This window comes from Entelurus aequoreus, linkage group LG27 (assembly GCF_033978785.1).
Source record: "Entelurus aequoreus isolate RoL-2023_Sb linkage group LG27, RoL_Eaeq_v1.1, whole genome shotgun sequence".
In the NCBI taxonomy this organism is placed as follows: Eukaryota; Metazoa; Chordata; class Actinopteri; order Syngnathiformes; family Syngnathidae; genus Entelurus; species Entelurus aequoreus.
Window position 1 is genome coordinate 29,542,167 of NC_084757.1, and position 14,494 is coordinate 29,556,660.

The window sequence follows — 14,494 nt, forward strand, 5'->3', positions numbered from 1 at the left end:
TTTTCATAAATAAGGCACACTGGATTATAGGGCGCATTAAAGAAGTCATATTATTATTTATTTTTTTCTAAATTGAAAACAATTCGTTGTGGTCGACATAACATGTAATGGTTGTTCTTTGGACAAAATGTTGCATAGATTATGTTTTACAGACCATCTTTAAACCGCTTTCTGATAGTTGCTGTTTTGTGAGCGGTCTTATTTACGTGGCTCACCTTCTGCAGCGTCTTCTCCCTCATCTTTGTTGTAGCGGTGTAGCGTGCAAGGTTGGCAGTGGAAGAAGTGTCAAAAGATTCACTTAAATTAATAACGAAGCAGCATCTCCTCATCCAGAAACAACAAGGCCGGAAATGTGTCCCGTGAAAAAACGTTTGACCGGAACTCTCCAATAACTAAAGTTCATTGGGTGAATAATGTAAACTCACTACACCGGTATGTTTTAGCGCTTTCATGGCGAGTTTACTGACAGATATAAGTAAGAACTTTAAACTATTTTATATTAGAAATAGCAACAGTGGAGGATGAATGTCCCATAACAAGAAGATAGAGAAAAAGAAGAAGCTTATCGACTACATGCGCAATTTTTCAGGATTTATGCAGATCCCAAATACAGATCAGCAGGTACCAGAAGGTAAGAAACGTTGCTTTTGCATAATATTGCGAAACAAAACACCAGATAATATGTCTTACCTTATACACACACCATAATAATACTCTTATTTTAATGTCCCGGCAATCCATCAAGCGGTGCGGCTTCATAGCTTACCAAAGTCGTACTAAAACATTCTGATAGATTTTTGAGCGCCGTGTGTAATGTTCTATATTTTCAATTGAACATATAAAATGTTGGTGTTGTTTACTTGAGTCATATTGCCATTATATTGTCTCTTATGTTTGACTGCCATATACTGGTCACACTTATCATTTCACTATGTACCAAATAAAATTGCTTCGAGGTCGGTAAGCAAAACCAGAATCATTCCGTACATTAGGCGCACCTGGTTATAAGGCGCACTGTCGAGTTTTGAGGAAAAAAAAAGATTTTAAGTGCGTCTTATAGTCCGGAAAATAAGATAATTGTTAATTGTACCCAATCGAAAAGTTTAATTCAATACAGTAACTGATACAGTTGTGTTGTATAACTATAGACTATACATACAGGATGTGCCCTATACAGTACTGTGTGTGTGGGCGAACAAGGCCACTTATGCTTTCACATCTGCAATCCAATCACTCATCTAACCTTCCATAATGATGATGATGAAGAGGAGTATTGGAGTGGATATGAAGGCTCCCATTTGCAATTCAAACAAGGCAAGTGATGATATTTGGATTCCAAGACGGACGCCTTTGTGATTCCAGTGTGTGTGTGCATGGTACACAGACGATTTTAATGTGGTGGATGTTATGTAACTTGCATATAAAGTGTACATCATCCTTCATTCTGTATGCAAGCAAAGTGTGATTTATCAGCATGTATTAACAATATCAAGTATGAACATCATGTAGACAACAGGCATTGGCAAGACTACTGCTGAGAACCTCCCCCCTTCCCTGCCACCCTCATCCCGTCGTGTTCCTCCCCCACCGGGAGGACATCTGGTCCCAGACCTGCCCTTTCTCTTCCTCCTCCTCCTTTTCACCATCCTCCCTGGTTTCTTCACCGGCATCCACTTGCAGGCTCAAAACCTCCAGGACATAAGTGATTCTGTTTGAGATGCAGATGTCTTCAAACACTCTCAGCACAAGGATCTACAGCATCTAAATGGAATTATTTGACCATCCACCACTCAAATATTTATTTTGGTGCCCACTCAACGTTTCGCAAAAGACAAATCCATAATAATATCACATTGAGTTGACACTGTAGCGTTTAACACACGCATGTAGTGTCCATTACGTCAATGCATAGTCATTCAAAGTGACGGCCCCCATTAGGCTTGGATTAGTTATTGTCTACAGGTTTCAGCACTGATTACTGGCAATCCTGCAGGTTTATCCCAATTCCCTAAAGGGCTAACCCCTTCCCTCCCTTTTCCTATCACCATGGCGATGCCTTCATCTTAATGAACACCTGCCCCGAATGGATCTGAATATCTATTTTCCTCCTATTAGTATGGGGAGTAGGTTAGGCTCCGATGGCGGATGTGCGCATAGAACTTTTACCAACAACAAAGCAGGCCGCCACTTACACACAGCAATCCACCTCCACTATCACTGACTCACGGTGCTCACTTGACGGACTTAGCATGCTTTGATAAGATCAGATTGGACAGCAGGAAAGCGTCCTGCAATTTGCCATTTAGACTGTTGATTTTGTTTGTCATAAATTTGCATGCATGATGAATCTTAAAGGAAAATAGCCTGACATATTTTTTTAATCCAATGGAGCGATTTAACTGAGAGGCAAATCTGTTGAAAGGAACCAGTGTGCAATTATCCTCCAGTTTCACATAGCTGTTATCTTTGCAGATAAGTCCCCCTGGATGAAACAATTTATTTAAAATACAGCAGATATTTCTATTTTTCAGATTTTTGCCAGTGTTTTTTGTATTATTGTTGAACTGGAACAGAAATATGTTCCTGTGTTTTGGTTACTGTTTTTTAATTGGGAGGTCAAAATGCAGCTATTTGCTTTTCAGCTGTCTATTTTTTGTTCTTATCAGTTCAGTGTCGTTCAGATGTGAAATCCTCTGTTCAATATCTTTATGATCGATCTAAATTAAATGACAAAAGCAAATCAATACCAGGATTGGTCAATAATCTTGCTGTGAGGGTATTGTTGTGTCCTAAACACGTACGGTTAGGCATTGTTTGGATTTGGATAATAGGGTTCCAACTGCGGTTCCTCGTTTCAATTCCACTTCCCAACGATTCTCAATTCCGATTATTTTAAGAGGCGGGTTAAAAATGTGCTATTTTCCACAAATACAAAAGTATTAATCCTTTGAACTTGAATTGAAATGTTATGACGTTTGTACCCCGCCTTCTGCCCGAATGCAGCTGAGATAGGCTCCAGCACCCTCCGCGACCCCGAACGGGGCAAGCGGTAGAAAAAGGATGGAAGTTTCTTTCCACACAAGTACATTTTAAGAAAAGTTTCACCTAATTTTTTAAAACTTAATAATGAAAAACATTTACAAATATCGTGTTAGAAATGTGGTTGTTCTGATCAGGGTTTAATGTAAAAAAATTAAAATAAATAAAAGTGTTTATGGTGCCAATTCCGATACCGATTATATATGACTTAGACTTTGTAGCCCAACAAAAAATGTATCCGATTTTTTCCTATTTTTCCCTGCTTTTTAAAGAAACAAATGAATACAAATGATGAGATAATTCAAAACAAGTTTGGCTTTTATTTGACAAAAAACTCATAGTTTGAAATGGCACAGAATACACTGCCTCTTACACTTTTAGAAAGTTGGTTATTTTCTAGAACAGATATGAATTTGACTTTGTATAACAATGTTTCAAAGATAAAACCATTAAATTTTAGCTGCTGTAGCTAATTCTGGCATATATTCTGTGCTTTTGCTCATATTGATCAATATGCATTGTCTTAATCACATTAAGTTAACATAACATAACATAGAGCTTCCTATTGGAGGCAAACTTATTTATTATATACAATACTACTGTAAATAAAAATGTAGCATAGAGAGGTATCTATAGTTTAGTAAGTGGATGAACGAATGCTTTTTCACTATTTGGGCACCACAATTTTTTGCAATGTGCAGAGTGACTGTTTTAGTGATCGTTTTCCACCTTACCTTTTTCTTATCATACATGGTACTTTGTGTAAATGATTCCACTACAGAAAGCTACTTTTTAGTGGGAGTTCGTTTGTTTATTTTTATGTTTTTGTTCGCCTTGTAAAGAGACGTTTTTTTTTTTTTTTAAATGCTGGAATAAGTTTGGCAGTGTAACATGTCAACACAGTTTTTAAATTAGTTCTTTATTTTCTTTTACTAATTACATCGAAAATAGGAATTGACTTTTACCAATAAAGACAAGTCCAGGACAATCAAAATGTAAGATCTGGTACCTATCGATGCCGGGTGGTCCATCTCCAACCCTACACATACAGTACAGGCCAAAAGTTTGGACACACCCTGTCATTTCAAAGCGTTTTCTTTATTTTTATGACTATTTACATTGTACATAGTCACTGAAGGCATCAAAACTATGACACCTGTGAAGTGAAAACCACTTCAGGTGACCACCTCTTTAAGCCCATCGAGAGAATGCCAAGAGTGTGCAAAGCAGTAATCAGAGCAAAGGGTGGCTATTTTGAAGAAACTAGAATATAAAACACTTTTTCAGTTATTTCACCTTTTTTGTTAAGTACATAACTCCACATGTGTTCATTCATAGTTGTGATACCTTCAGTGACAATCTACAATGTAAATAGTCATGAAAATATGGAAAACGCAATGAAAGAGAAGGTGAGTCCAAACTTTTGGCCTGTACTGTAGATATAATTTAGATATACCGATTTATGGTAATCTGTAGCACTCAGAAAATTAACACATAGGCACTTGAGTATGCTAAGTGCAGCAAACTATAGCCAATAACTAAGGCCAAACAGCAAGTTCAACTGTTATTTATGAGTGCTTTGTATATGCTAGGTAGTTCATGTTGTGCTGTTTGATTCAGTCATTTCCAACAGCTCTGCTCAGTATTTGCATTTCTTTTCCTCATCAGGCATTCAAAGATATGCTGTACGCTGCCCAGGACCAAGCTCCATCTACTGAAGGTAAGAGGACTCCCTGTGCAGTAAACACACCACACACTCACAAATCACAGACACATTCTTGTGCCCCCTCTTCTGGGCCAGTTTGGGGACCCCCAGAATAACCTCATTACATCAGCTAAAATTAGGATGAATTACCCACCAATATGCTGACTCATTTACTAAATCATCACTGCTACTTAATTGTCGATGGTGCAGTTGACAAAAAGTGGTTGAAAGTAACGTAAGTATGGCTATAGCACTGTAGTTGGCATCTTGCACTAGACTGCAAAAACTGCCAAGTTAAAGACGGCTATAATTAATCTTTAGCACAAGACTGCCAGAATGTCAAGCAGTTGTTTTAATTTTAGATGTCAGAGTCAACAACTTTCTTTAGTTTCATATGGTAGACTCTGTGATGTACAACCTGTTTGTATGTTTTCCTGCATGTTTGTGTTTGATTGCTAGCGTCTCCTTGTGTTGAGCTGAGTGGGACATAATTATATGATGTGGTTCAGTCTGCAAGCAGCACGGTGGAACAGGGGTTAGTGCGCCTGCCTCACAATACGAAGGTCCTGGGTTCGATCCTGCGCTCGGGATCTTTCTGTGTGGAGTTTGCATGTCCTCCCTGTGACTGCGTGGGTTCCCTCCGGGTACTCCGGCTTCCTCCCACCTCCAAAGACATGCACCTGGGGATAGGTTGATTGGCAACACTAAATTGGTCCTAGTGTGTGAATGTGAGTGTGAATGTTGTCTGTCTATCTGTGTTGGCCCTGCGATGAGGTGGCGACTTGTCCAGGGTGTACCCCGCCTTCCGCCCGATTGTAGCTGAGATAGGCTCCAGCGCCCCCCGCGACCCAGAAGGGAATAAGCGGTAGAAAATGGATGGATGGATGGGTTCAGTCTGCTGAAGGATTTACATTTGCCAATATGTGTGTATAGAATTTATCAGGTTGTCATTATGATATGCATTCAAAAGCCAATACAAGAGCTTAGAACTGGGCGATAAAAATCTCAGATTTTCTCACTTCTTCCAATACATTTAAACAGAGGTGTCCTGCCACAGTCAGTAACAAATAAACAGAAAACAGTAGTGGTCAAATACAAATAAGGCAACAAGAGAAGTATCCTACACTTATCTTTTGAAAAGTAAATCTGAACAGCCTATATGGGCATCTACATCAACTATATGATTTGCCTGAGAAGCTGCACAGGACCAAAAAAAAAAAAAATATATATATTTGTGGCGGACGTAATTATTTCGTGGCGAGCCGCCACAAATAAATGAATGTGTGGGAAACACTGCTGTCCATTTAAAAGAAAGGAAAGGCAAATTGCTTAAACAACAATTAAACTTATTTATGTATTAAAAAAAAAACATTTAAATGAAAACAAACAAAACACAAAATCTAGCTTATTCACAAAAGAAAAGAAGCATTTTGTGATGATGTTTTAAAAGCTGCAAACTGGTATATTGACTGTTGATTAACTCTTGGCAGTTTTAGCGCTCTAATAGACTCAATGTGTTGAATTGTATCTTTCATTAATTCTTAAAATGTTGGCTATTGAATAGATGTGTTTTTAATCTTATGATACCGCCGCATTGGTGCCGGTCTGTCTGCGTCTGTGTGTGTGTGTCAGTTCACATTTGTTATGTGCCCTTTATAATAAAATGTACGCTCCTTTTAAAAAGTAGCGTATTTTTCGGACTATAAAGCGCACTTTTTAAAATCCTTTCATTTTCTCAAAATCCGACAGTGCGCCCTATAACCTGGTGCGCCTAATTTACGGAATAATTCTGGTTGTGCTTACTGACCTCGAAGCAATTTTTTTTTGGTACATGGTGTAGTGATAAGTGTGACCAGTAGATGGTAGTCACACATAAGAGATATGTGTAGACTGCAATATGACGCCAGTAAACAACACCAAAACTTTAAATGTTCCATTGAAAATAAAGAACATTACACATGGCGCTCAAAAATCTGTCAAAATATTTTAGTACGACTTTGAAACCGCACCGCTTGATGGCTTGTCGGTCCATTACGGCTACCGTAGTCAGAAATACAAGTACTACTATGATGTGTGCATAAGGACCGCAAAATGGCACCCATTAGCAGACATATTATCTGGCGTTTTGTTTCACAATATTATGCAAAACCAACTTTTCTTACCCTTTGGTACCTGCTGATGTGTATTTGAGATCTGCATAAGTCCTGAAAATTTGCGCACATCCGCCACTGTAGTCCGTGCCGATACCGTAGTCAATAGGCTTCTTCTTTTTCATTATTTTCTTGTTATGGAGCATTCACCCTTTGCTGTTGCCCTTTCTAATATAAAGTAGCGTAAAGTTCTAACTTATATCTCGCTATGGAAGCGCTAAAACTAGTGGGTTTACATTATTCAACCACAAAACTTTAGCTATAAGAGAGTTCCGGTCGGACGGTTTTTCACGGGACACATTTCCGGCGTTGTTGCACTAGTGAGCCACGTGAGAAGGTGCTGCTCCGTTATTGATTTAAGTCAAGTCTGAATGTCAGTTAGCTCCATCTTTTGACACTTCTTCCACTCCCGTCCTTGCACGCTACACCGCTACAACAATGATGACGGGGAGAAGACGCTGTCGAAAGTGAGCCACGTAAATAAGACCGCCCACAAAACGTCGCATCCTGAAGCGACTGTCAGAAAGCGACTTGAAGATGGTCTGTAAAACATAATCTATGCAACATTTTGACCAAAGAACCACCATTACATGTTATGTAGACCACAAGGAAGTGTTTTCCATTTAGAAAAAAATCATAACAAGACCCCTTTAATGTGCCTTATAATCCGGTGCACCGTTTGTAAGAAAAAAGACCAGCAGTGCGCTTTATAATCCGGTGCGCCCTATGGTCCAGAAAATACGGTACTTGAATTGATGTAGACAAAGTTTAGCTGGCTGACTTTGGCTAAAATGATAGTTTAAGTTATTTTTCACACAACTTTGTCTGACTTGTTAGCTAGCTCGCAAGGCATAAGCTAACACTTTTACCAAGGTTGAGATGCATCCTCCCGCCAGATGTCCGACATCATGCCTCCCCTTTAAATACTCGCGTATCACAGAGGTACAGCCATAAAAACAAGGTCCGGTTTGCAAAATCAGCAAGGTATTCATGTTTTTAACAAGAATAAGTGGAAATGTTCTCACACTTTACTGGTGATGTTTTTCCGAGTGACATTGCGGACCTGCTTTCGCCCGGAAAAAAACACGAGACAAATATAATTGTCCGAGACAGATTTTACTGTCGACATTTGTTGACAATGTCGACTGATCTTTGCAACCCTTCTTTTTAGTGGGAGTTTATTAGTTTTTTCTTGTTGATTGATTGAGATTTTTATTGGTAGATTGCACAGTACAGTACATATACTGTACAATTGACCACTAAATGGTAACACCCGAATAAGTATTTCAACTTGTTTAAGTCGGGGTCACGTTAATCAATTCATGGTATAAATATATACTATCAGCATAATACAGTCATCCCACAAGTTAATCATCAGAGTATATACATTGAATTATTGACATTATTTACAATCTGGGGGATGGGATGTGGAGGGGGTTGGGGCGGGGGGGTTAGGTTTGGTTGATATCAGCAATTCAGTCATCAACAATTATATCTTCTGAGAAATGGACATTGAAACAGTGTAGGTCTGACTTCGTAGGATATGTTCACCTTTAAAGGCCTACTGAAACCCACTACTACCGACCACGCAGTCTGATAGTTTATATATCAATGATGAAATCTTAACATTGCAACACATGCCAATACGGCCGGGTTAACTTATAAAGTGCAATTTTAAATTTCCCGCTAAACTTCCGGTTGAAAACTCCTTTGGAGGATGACGTATGCGCGTGACGTCAATCGTTGAAACGGAAGTATTCGGACACCATTGAATCCAATACAAAAAGCTCTGTTTTCATCTCAAAATTCCACAGTATTCTGGACATCTGTGTTGGTGAATCTTTTGCAATTTGTTTAATGAACAATGAAGACTGCAAAGAAGAAAGTTGTAGGTGGGATCGGTGTATTAGCGGCTGGATGCAGCAACACAAACAGGAGGACTTTGACTTGGATAGCAGACGCGCTATCCGACGCTAGCCGCCGACCGCATCGGTGATCGGGTGAAGTCCTTCGTCGCACCGTCGATCGCTGGAACGCAGGTGAGCATGGGTGTTGATGAGCAGATGAGGGCTGGCTGGCGTAGGTGGATAGCTAATGTTTTTAGCATAGCTCTGTGAGGTCCCGTTGCTAAGTTAGCTTCAATGGCGTCGTTAGCAACAGCATTGTTAAGCTTCGCCAGGCTGGAAAGCATCAACCTAGTATTTACAGGTCCATGGTTTAATAGTATTGTTGATTTTCTGTCTATCCTTCCAGTCAGGGGCTTATTTCTTTTGTTTGTATATGCAGTTAAGCCCGATGCTATCACGTTAGCTCCGTAGCTAAAGTGTTTCGCCGATGTATTGTCGTGGAGATAAAAGTCACTGTGAATGTCCATTTCGCGTTCTCGACTCTCATTTTCAAAAGGATATAGTTTCCAAGGCGGTTTAAAATACAAATCCGTGATCCACAATAGAAAAAGGAGAAAGTGTGGAATCCAATGAGCCAGCTTGTACCTAAGTTACGGTCAGAGCGAAAAAAGATGCGTCCTGCACTGCACTCTAGTCCTTCACTCTCACGTCCCTCATCCACGAATCTTTCATCCTGGCTCAAATTAATGGGGTAATCGTCGCTTTCTCGGTCCGAATCGCTGTCGCTGCATTGAAAACAATGGGGAAATGTGAGGAGCCTTTCAACCTTTGATGTCACGCTACTTCCGGTACAGGCAAGGCTTTTTTTAATCAGCGACCAAAAGTTGCGAACTTTATCGTCGATGTTCTCTACTAAATCCTTTCAGCAAAAATATGGCAATATCGCGAAATTGTCAAGTATGACACATAGAATGGATCTGCTATCCCCGTTTAAATAAAAAAAATTCATTTCAGGAGGCCTTTAATACGTTTGTTGTGCCGCTGCCTTTTTAAACCACTTTGCAGTATGCAGTCATTTGTTCCACACCTGTTGCCGCTATTCTTTTCTTTTATTTCATTACATTACGATAGCCCTACAGATACATATGCATGAAAACAAACCTACAGACATCACGCACGGGAAGGTTTAGTTAGTATAAATAGTTTTTTGTAAAACTTACAACATTGCTTGGAGTGATGAATGAAGAATTCACACGAGTAGAAACGCTATGGATGACTTCAAGACGGACCGACTTCCAGTTTAAAGCACTAAACAGAAGGAAATACTGTAGACCAAGGGTGTCAAACTCGTTTTCATTTAGGGCTGATCTCTGTGGGCTGCTTAATTGTATTGTAAAAGTTCATGTATAATTGCCTCATTATATTAATACACAATTATCTATGCATTTGATTTTTTTTTTACATACAAATTAATAAAACATCTCACTCTCAATTGCTTAGCCATGTTGTGCAATGTGTTATAATGTGAAATAAGGGGGAGGGCGGAAGCTATCAAATCTCCTGGGGGCAAAAAATATGCTGCAGCAAGAAGTGGAAAACATCTATTGACACATGTATTGACACATCATTTATCAATATGTTTTATATTGTGGTTGCAGTTTGCGGTGGTTTAGATGGAACTGTGCTACCCTGTACTTAGAGGTATTTATATAATTTGGGTATTTATAATATTTACTTATTGTAGCCTAATGCAAAGGAAAAAAACATGTCTTGTTCTGTGATGTCAGAGACTGATTGGTACGCTGAACGCTGAAAGAATGATGGATGACTTCCTATCTCAGGTTGGGGCGGCGATCATGGGCCATGGCTTTACCTCTTTCCGCTTGTCACAAGAAGAGTGTGTGTGTGTGTGTGTGTGTGTGTGTGTGTGTGTGTGTGTGTGTGTGTGTGTGTGTGTGTGGGGGGGCTTTATAAACAAAGACAGTATCAATCATTTAGCAGTATAGCATCCATCATGCAGTGTTATTATATATATGAGTTTTAATCTTACCACGAGTTATTGTAAATAGACATGCAGTGTAATGAAAACAGCTGCAAAATCCGCCAGTGTGGTTAATGACATTTCTCTGTGGCGCAGATATTGTACCTAGAGCTGCTGCTATTTATTAATTTAGTAATCAAGTAATCTATCAATCAATTTTTTTGATTAATCAAGTAATTGGAAAAACATACTTTGTGGCTAGGGGCGTTGTGGGGGCGTGGCCAGGGCAGGGTCAATATGCTATTATCTAGGGCTGCAACTAACAACTAATTTGATAATCGATTAATCTGTCGATTATTACTTTGATTAATCGATTAATAATCGGATAAAAGAGACAAACTACATTTCTATCCTTTCCAGTATTTTATTGAAAAAAACCCAGCATACTGGCACCATACTTATTTTGATTATTGTTTCTCAGCTGTTTGTAAATGTTGCAGTTTATAAATAAAGGTTTATAAAAAGAAAAAAGAAAAAAGTAGCCTCTGCGCATGCGCATAGCATAGATCCAACGAATCGATGACTAAATTAATCGCCAACTATTTTTATAATATATTTAATTGATTAGTTGTTGCAGCCTTGCTATTATCATATAATTTGCATATTCGTTAATGATGCATATATTTTCTTTAGAATCTTTGTTATTAGTAATTAGTATAAAAATATATTTGTTTTTATTTTTACTTGAAAACAAATTAAAGTACCATAATATATTGTAGCCCCCAGACGAAATCAGAGAAAGTCTGATGCTATTTTTAACTTTTATTACCAATCTTATTATAACAAATGGCACAATTCCAACAGGGTTTGCCTCCCGTGCAAACACTTTCGTCTCGTTAGTCCGCGCTTCCTCGGACAAACAACAACACTTCCTCATTCTCCGGCAATCAACTTTCAGGCACGGACGGTGGGTTTGCAAACATGGGAAAAACCAACATCTAATCCAAACCACACAAACATAAAACATTTAGAGTCAAAATACATATATATATATATATATATATATATATATATATATATATATATATATATATATATATATATATATATATATATATATATATATATATATATATATATATATATATATATATATATATATATATATATATATATATATATATATATATATATATATATATATATATATATATATATATATATATATATATATATATATATATATATATATATATACACATAATAAACGACTAATTGAAGCAATAGAATATAAATCAAAACTTATTTCTAATGGAATAAGTCAATTGATCGTTTACAGCTCTAATTGTACCATAAGCCCAACAAGATAAAACAAAATACTGCAGCAGCATTTTCGGCTCGTATAAACGAGAAGACACAGGCTGTCAACCTTGGTTTAAGTTGAATTAGGACACATTGCATTGTCAAAGTATGATATTGCCCAGTAGCAAGCAGTAATCAGTTCAAACAGATATATAAAAAAATGGTGTGTTTTATTATGTACAATTGAATAGCTGAGTTCAAACAGTCAGGGGTTGTTCCACATCAGATTTTTTGAGGAAATGAAACATTTTTGTCATAGGTTGTAATATAATTAAAATGGCCAGTTTTAGAGTCAAACGGTATAGGCTAAGTTTTCAGTGACATTTTAATAGTGTTGAATGTTATACAGATTTAAAAAGAAGTTACCCACCGTTTTAAAAACATACAAAGAATAAAGTTGTTTTAAAGGCATAGTGCAAAAGTGATATGTGTTGCAGATTCTTCAGATATCTCCCTTTTGTTTTGTATCAAGCGACGCTTTGACAGAGTGTATGGGATCCTCGGTTCTTACTAATGTCAGAACTTCTGGTATTTACACCCAATGATGGGTCTTACTTTTTCACATGGCTGTTTATGACATACTGTGCAGTACCTCACAAAAGTGAGTACACCCTGACTTTTTTTTTTTACTTGATCTTTTAATGGGACAATACAGAAGATATGACACTGATTTAATGCAAAGTGTACAGCTTGTATAACAGTGTACATTTACTGTTCCCTCGAATGAACAACCAGGCAACCACCGCTGGCAACAAAAGTGAGTACGCCCCTAAGTGAAAATGTAAAATTGAATTGGACAAATTTGTAATTATACAGCCTTGGGAGCGTGTGAATTACTAACTAACACTGTATTGTTATCATCAAGGTTTTAATTTTTTTATTTTCCTTTTAACAGATTACATAAAACCATTTCAGGTAATTTAAAGGCCTACTGAAATGATATTTTTGTATTTAAATGTGTCATACTTGATCATTTCGCGATATTGCCAAATTTGTGCTGAAAGGATTTAGTAGAGAACATCGACGATAAAGTTTGCAACTTTTGGTCGCTGATAAAAAAAGCCTTGCCTGTACCGGAAGTAGCGTGACGTCACAGGTTGAAAGGCTCCTCACATTTCCCCATTGTTTACACAAGCAGCGAGAGCGATTCGGACCGAGAAAGCGACGATTACCCCATTAATTTGAGCCAGGATGAAAGATTCGTGGATGAGGAACGTGAGAGTGAAGGACTAGAGTGCAGTGCAGGACGCATCTTTTTTCGCTCTGACCGTAACTTAGGTACAAGCTGGCTCATTGGATTCCACACTCTCTCCTTTTTCTATTGTGGATCACGGATTTGTATTTTACACCACCTCAGATACTATATCCTCTTGAAAATGAGAGTCGAGAACGCGAAATGGACATTCACAGTGACTTTTATCTCCACGACAATACATCGGCGAAACACTTTAGCTACGGAGCTAACGTGATAGCATCGGGCTTAACTGCATATAGAAACAAAAGAAATAAGCCCCTGACTGGAAGGATAGACAGAAAATCAACAATACTATTAAACCATGGACCTGTAAATACACGGTTAATGCTTTCCAGCCTGGCGAAGCTTAACAATGCTGTTGCTAATGACGCCATTGAAGCTAACTTAGCAACGGGACCTCACAGAGCTATGCTAAAAACATTAGCTATCCACCTACGCCAGCCAGCCCTCATCTGCTCATCAACACCCGTGCTCACCTGCGTTCCAGCGATCGACGGTGCGACGAAGGACTTCACCCGATCATCCGTGCGGTCGGCGGCTAGCGTCGGATAGCGCGTCTGCTATCCAAGTCAAAGTCTTCCTGCTTGTGTTGCTGGAGCCAGCCGCTAATACACCGATCCCACCTACAACTTTCTTCTTTGCAGTCTTCATTGTTCATTAAACAAATTGCAAAAGATTCACCAACACAGATGTCCAGAATACTGTGGAATTTTGAGATGAAAACAGAGCTTTTTGTATTGGATTCAATGGAGTCCGAATACTTCTCATCATACATAGACGTTTTCAACCGGAAGTTTAGCGGGAAATTTAAAATTGCACTCTATAAGTAAACCCGGCCGTATTGGCATGTGTTGCAATGTTATGATTTCATCATTGATATATAAACTATCAGACTGCGTGGTCGGTAGTAGTGGGTTTCAGTAGGCCTTTAAGCAGGGGTGGGCAATTAATTTTTACCGGGGGCCGCATGAGCAACCCGAGCACTGCTGGAGGGCCACATCGACAATATTTCAATTAAATTTTGCTCAATATTATTTTTGATATATACCGTAAGATGAATAATAATAATAATAATAATTAATAATAATAGTAATACTTCAACATAGTGTGTGTAACAGCATTCCATGACTAATATAAATAAATTAACATGAATAA

General features: G+C 38.2%; 1 protein-coding gene across 1 annotated transcript in view; it reads left to right on the forward strand.

Annotated features, from left to right (window-relative positions):
• xpr1a (xenotropic and polytropic retrovirus receptor 1a) overlaps positions 1–14,494 on the forward strand; it is a 237,640-nt gene that overhangs the window by 9,548 nt on the left and 213,598 nt on the right. The window contains exon 2 of the mRNA XM_062039545.1: positions 4,708–4,759. Within this exon, the coding sequence (XP_061895529.1) occupies positions 4,708–4,759 (52 nt within the window). The remainder of the gene's footprint in view (positions 1–4,707; positions 4,760–14,494) is intronic.